At 48.0% G+C, this 4,606-nt stretch overlaps 1 protein-coding gene across 1 annotated transcript; it reads left to right on the top strand.

Annotated features, from left to right (window-relative positions):
• Positions 1–1,888: 1,888 nt before the first annotated feature.
• LOC148026952 (uncharacterized) lies at positions 1,889–4,606 on the top strand. Its single transcript, XM_087690359.1, has 6 exons — positions 1,889–2,501; positions 2,595–2,771; positions 2,944–3,500; positions 3,597–3,838; positions 3,917–4,438; positions 4,588–4,606. Exons 1-6 carry the CDS (start codon positions 1,889–1,891, stop codon positions 4,589–4,591), a joined length of 2,115 nt encoding a protein of 704 aa, XP_087546485.1. The 3' UTR covers positions 4,592–4,606.

Below are 4,606 nucleotides of genomic sequence, written 5' to 3'. Positions count from 1 at the left end.
TATGGGACTCCAAACGAACTTCAGCCTTGTGTATTCCTGGTTATTACAACGGTCATAAACTGATCGTTTGATGGCTAAACTCCAAGACAAATGGTTCTTGGACTATCTAGGCAATGTCTACTACTACTCGTAATCGATCTCCGAGCATCAAATCTCCTAGAGAACCATGTAGAAGCCTTGAATCACTTATGACAGCTTGCTACCCTATTTGAGATAGTCATTGACAACTTATAACAGTCCTCAACAAGAGCTTTCATGTATTCAAACTTCTCTTTGATGGTTGGAGATGGCTCCCCCAAGGTAGGGGACCACGATTCAAGTGATAGAACTCTTTTAGAGCTTCAAGATTGAACCTTGAAGTGTTATGGCTGCTTTCAGCCCTGTTTTGTCTTTTCAAAAACAGTCCGTCATAGCTTGCCATAAAAACTCTCTTACCTTCCCCCAAAGCATGCTCATGGTAGCCTCCTTCTTTCCCACTTGTGAGTGCTCTTTTCCCTTGTCTTACACTTGCCTTGCATGAGCTCCTTCCCTCCATCCAAGTGTTAATCGAAGCAAACCCTCTAAGCTTGTTTGCACTAGTTTGGGTTGAAAACAACCTCTCTTACGTTATGCTTTTCTTCTTGTTGATCAAGTGATTGTTAAGTCACTTAGGTGACTTCCTACTCTCTACCTCATGTCATATACCATAGTTCTTACCATGGTGCATATGGACTTTCCAAGACTTTGAAAGACCCAAGTGTAGCATGATCCTATCATATGACTCAGTAGAGATAAGTCTTGCCTACCTCTAAGCTACCTGACTTTTTGCCTTTTCACACCATAGACTAAAGGTGCATGACATCATGCAAAGCATGTGACTTTTTTATGAGCATAGGAGCATATGGAGTTTGCCATCATCTTTTTGTGAGCAAAGGGATGTAGCTGGTGGGCAATTACTTCCTTCTTCTCACGAAAATGTGACGCAAAACGAATGAAGTAGAGGATGGGGAGCTTTGCAATGTGACGTTGTAGCAAGGCCACCTAGTATTGCATAACTAGAAAAGTCAAAAACATTGTGCTTAACGCTCATAACCTGGTAAAAATATTACGTTGTACATAAATTAAAAATGTCAAAAAGCCTCGTGTCTATGGTAAGGGGGGGTCTTTAAGGAGGGGAGAGTGGTGATCGACGGCCCCCTTTTTGCCCCCATCACATCCGATCATCTGGGCCGTCGATCACGTTGACTGCGAGATATCTGTCTTGTTGCCCAAGTGCCCGGCTCCGAATGTGCCCGGTCCAAAATGTGCCCGGCTCCAAGCGTGCCCGGCCCCGAGCGTGCCCGGCCTCGAAAGTGCTCTGTTCCTGGGGTGCCCGGCCCCGGGCGTGCCCGGTCTCGGAAGTGCCCAGGGTCTTTGAGAACCCAGACCAGCTTCTGCTTTCAGTCACTCAGACAGACAGACAGACAGAGAGCCAAAGGTGCTCCAAAGACTCGCAAGTCAAGCAACCCTTGACAAGATTCCAGGACACTGGTTCCATGAATTCGTCCTCCGTTTCATATCTCTTCATGTACTCCTCCCACTCGCGTATAGCTGCCCTATAATAGCTTGAGCAGAGTCTTTGCATTTGAACAGAGAATAAGGCCTTGCACAGTATGTCTGATCACACGAGAGAACATGGACACTGACTCTATAAGCACAGGGAGCGGCTGATCATAGCAATTTCTTGCACCAGAGGAATATCTACCACATGTTTAATCATAACAGAAAATAGGGCCACTGGTTCTAAGCACAGAGAGTGTCTGATCTTAACAATTTCTTGCATCGGGGGAAGATTTTGGCCATTGGCATTTTCACTTATAATCGGGCAATTGAGATTTCAACTGTTGGCAGTTAACAACGGCAGCAAGCCATGCACGTGGCATCAGCACCCCCCCAGACACCCCAAGCACGCTCACCAATGAAGCTCCGATCACAAGGGCAGCAATCACCATCTCCTAAGCAAGCCATGCATGTGGCCTCACCATCTCCCGACATACCCCAAGTCCCCTCACCAAGGAAGCTTCGATCGCAAGGGCAGCAATCACCATCTCCCAAGCAAGCCATGCATGTGGCCTCACCATCTCCCGATGTACCCCAAGTCCCCTTGCCAAGGAAGCTCCGATCGCAAGGGCAAGAAGCCATGCACGTGGCATCACCATCTCCTCAGCGAGCCATGCATGCAGCATCACCATCCCCCGAGACACCCCAAGTGCCATTGCCAAGGAAGCTCCGATCGCAAGGGGAACAAGGCATGCACGTGCCATCACCACTCTCCCCTCAGCCAGCCATGCATGTGGCATTGCCATCTCCTGAGACACCCCACGTGCCCTCACCAAGGAAGCTCCGCTCTGGCAAGTTTGTTCCTGTGCGCAAATTTGTGGTGCCGCCGGCTCCCAGAAAGCAAGCAAAGGCGCAACAATCTCCAACCAAGAAACAACTGCCATTTGTTCACATCAATCGGATGCTTTCAAGGGAGTTCACTTGTAAGTTTTTATTTTTCGCATATAAGTGGTTTCAATTTATTTTTGCACCGAGGTTTAATTGCATTGCCTAAACAACAGTTAACCACGATGCAGGTACGGAAGAGCCTGCAGACGATCTTGCCCAGGAAGAGGATCCTGTCCTTGACAGGCCTTCGGCTGATCTTGCCGATGAGGAAGATCAAGCCGCTGCCAGGTCTGCCGATGATATTCGTGATGAAGAACATCAAGTCCCTGCTGCTGACTCGTTGGCCGGTTCGGGGTTGGCACCAAGTGAGTACATTGCATGCCCATTTGGGATGATTTTAAAAACGTATACTATGGATTTCTTGTTGTTCTTGTCTACAGATCAGAAACTCGCGTCAGAAAATATTGTGTATGAATGCTGTCATCAAGTCAGATTGAATTCTGAACATTGTTGTTGTGCCATTTGATGCTTTGCCAGGCGAAACGACGACAAGTGCAGACACACATGGCATTGACCGAGGTGGTCCTAGAGCACGCCCTGGGCCTGTGCACCCCACGGATGATGGTATCGTCCGAGCCTTCGAGATTGTCTTTGACAAGAATGGTCGATTGGCTCACCGGTGCACTTGTGACCAGTTCTGCAGCAAGCTCACACACTTCTACTATCGACGCTCAGCCATGGAGGAACATTTAAAAGCTGCGCATGGCCTGAACATTGCAGTCCCTGCTGGAGGTAGAATAGGGCCTACTAATGCGCGTGTATACGGCACCCACACGGAGTACGAGGAGCATCGTAGCCGCCAGAGATTCGAGGATGTGGAATTCAAGTGGCAGAAAAATAGAAAAAAGCATGAGACTGATTCAATGGTCAAAGGATGGAGGATATATAGTGAGTTGCCAGATTCTCAGAGGATGGGAGGTCCGGAGCAATGGGTGGACGCGTATGTGGCAGAACAGATGAAAAGATACAATGCAAAGAAGGATGATCACATAAAGAGGATCCGTGCTCGCATTGCCGTAGGATTCGATAGATATGTAAGTGTATCTCTGTTCTTCAGTTTTTCTGCAGTTGACTTTGCTGGTTTCCATTGATTTTTCTGCAGTCGACTTACTTTTCTGCGTTGCCAACAGCGGAGGACTGCAAGCACAGATGTTGGGGGCCCAGCTCGGACGCAGTCATCGCACCATGCACAATCGATAGATGCCGCAGATCAGGAGGATGCTGCTGCAGAATACATTGTTGCGGACACACCCATAGAGCTCTTATCGCCAGAGGGGCCTTCATTGTCGATCGCATCTTACGACATTACTGTTTTGCCTAGTCGTGTGCTATATGCATTTTCTGATGGTGACAGGGACACACACAGGATCATGTTCGTATACAATTGATTCTTCTTGTGGATACCTATTTGTCTGCTTCTTTGATTTAACACTTTGATTATATTGTGTAGATATCGATTCAAGTCAACACGCCTCCAACTGGAGTTGCCAGTACAGGGGGACTTCTTTGAACAATTGAAAGATCCCGCACAGCAGGCCAGCACCTTGGACATGAACTTCTTTGCACTGTGGATGGAGTTCAGCCTACAGGAGGAAATAAGCTGCAAATTCTGGATTGTTGATCCCTTGTGGGTTGGCTTGGCAGGCACTGCATCTACAAAGTCGAGCTTGGCCAACTTTATGTCTCCGATTGATGAGCTATGTGACATTGTTTTTTTACCCTTGGTCATGAGCGGTCATTGGACATTGTTTGTGTGCTTCAACTGTTCGGGGCATGGGGTGACTCAGTTGCATCAGAAGCCGGGGCTGCTATTCTTGGATCCTATGAACAAGCCACCCACTCCATTGATGTGTGAGATGGTTAAGCTGGCCGTGGAGCAGATATGGGCTGCGGAGCGTCGCCATGAAACCATACTAAGCAACCCTCCTATGCAGGCGGTGATACCGTGCCAACCGAACGCCGTTGATTGCGGGTATTATGTGATGCATTGCATGTGCCTGCTAGTGGAGGCTTGCTTGCAGGGAGTGGTTACGGCATCTTTTGTGAGTATATTTAGTACATGCACTAATATGGATTGATTTAGGTCGGCTCAATCTAATCTGAATCCTTGTCTTCATGCAGCTGACAAAGCGATGGTTCG

This window comes from Lygodium microphyllum, chromosome 13, assembly GCF_053477565.2.
Source record: "Lygodium microphyllum isolate KBCC chromosome 13, Lygodium_microphyllum_v1.1.10, whole genome shotgun sequence".
Lineage (NCBI taxonomy): Eukaryota > Viridiplantae > Streptophyta > Polypodiopsida > Schizaeales > Lygodiaceae > Lygodium > Lygodium microphyllum.
This window is presented reverse-complemented; position numbering and strand designations above follow the sequence as displayed.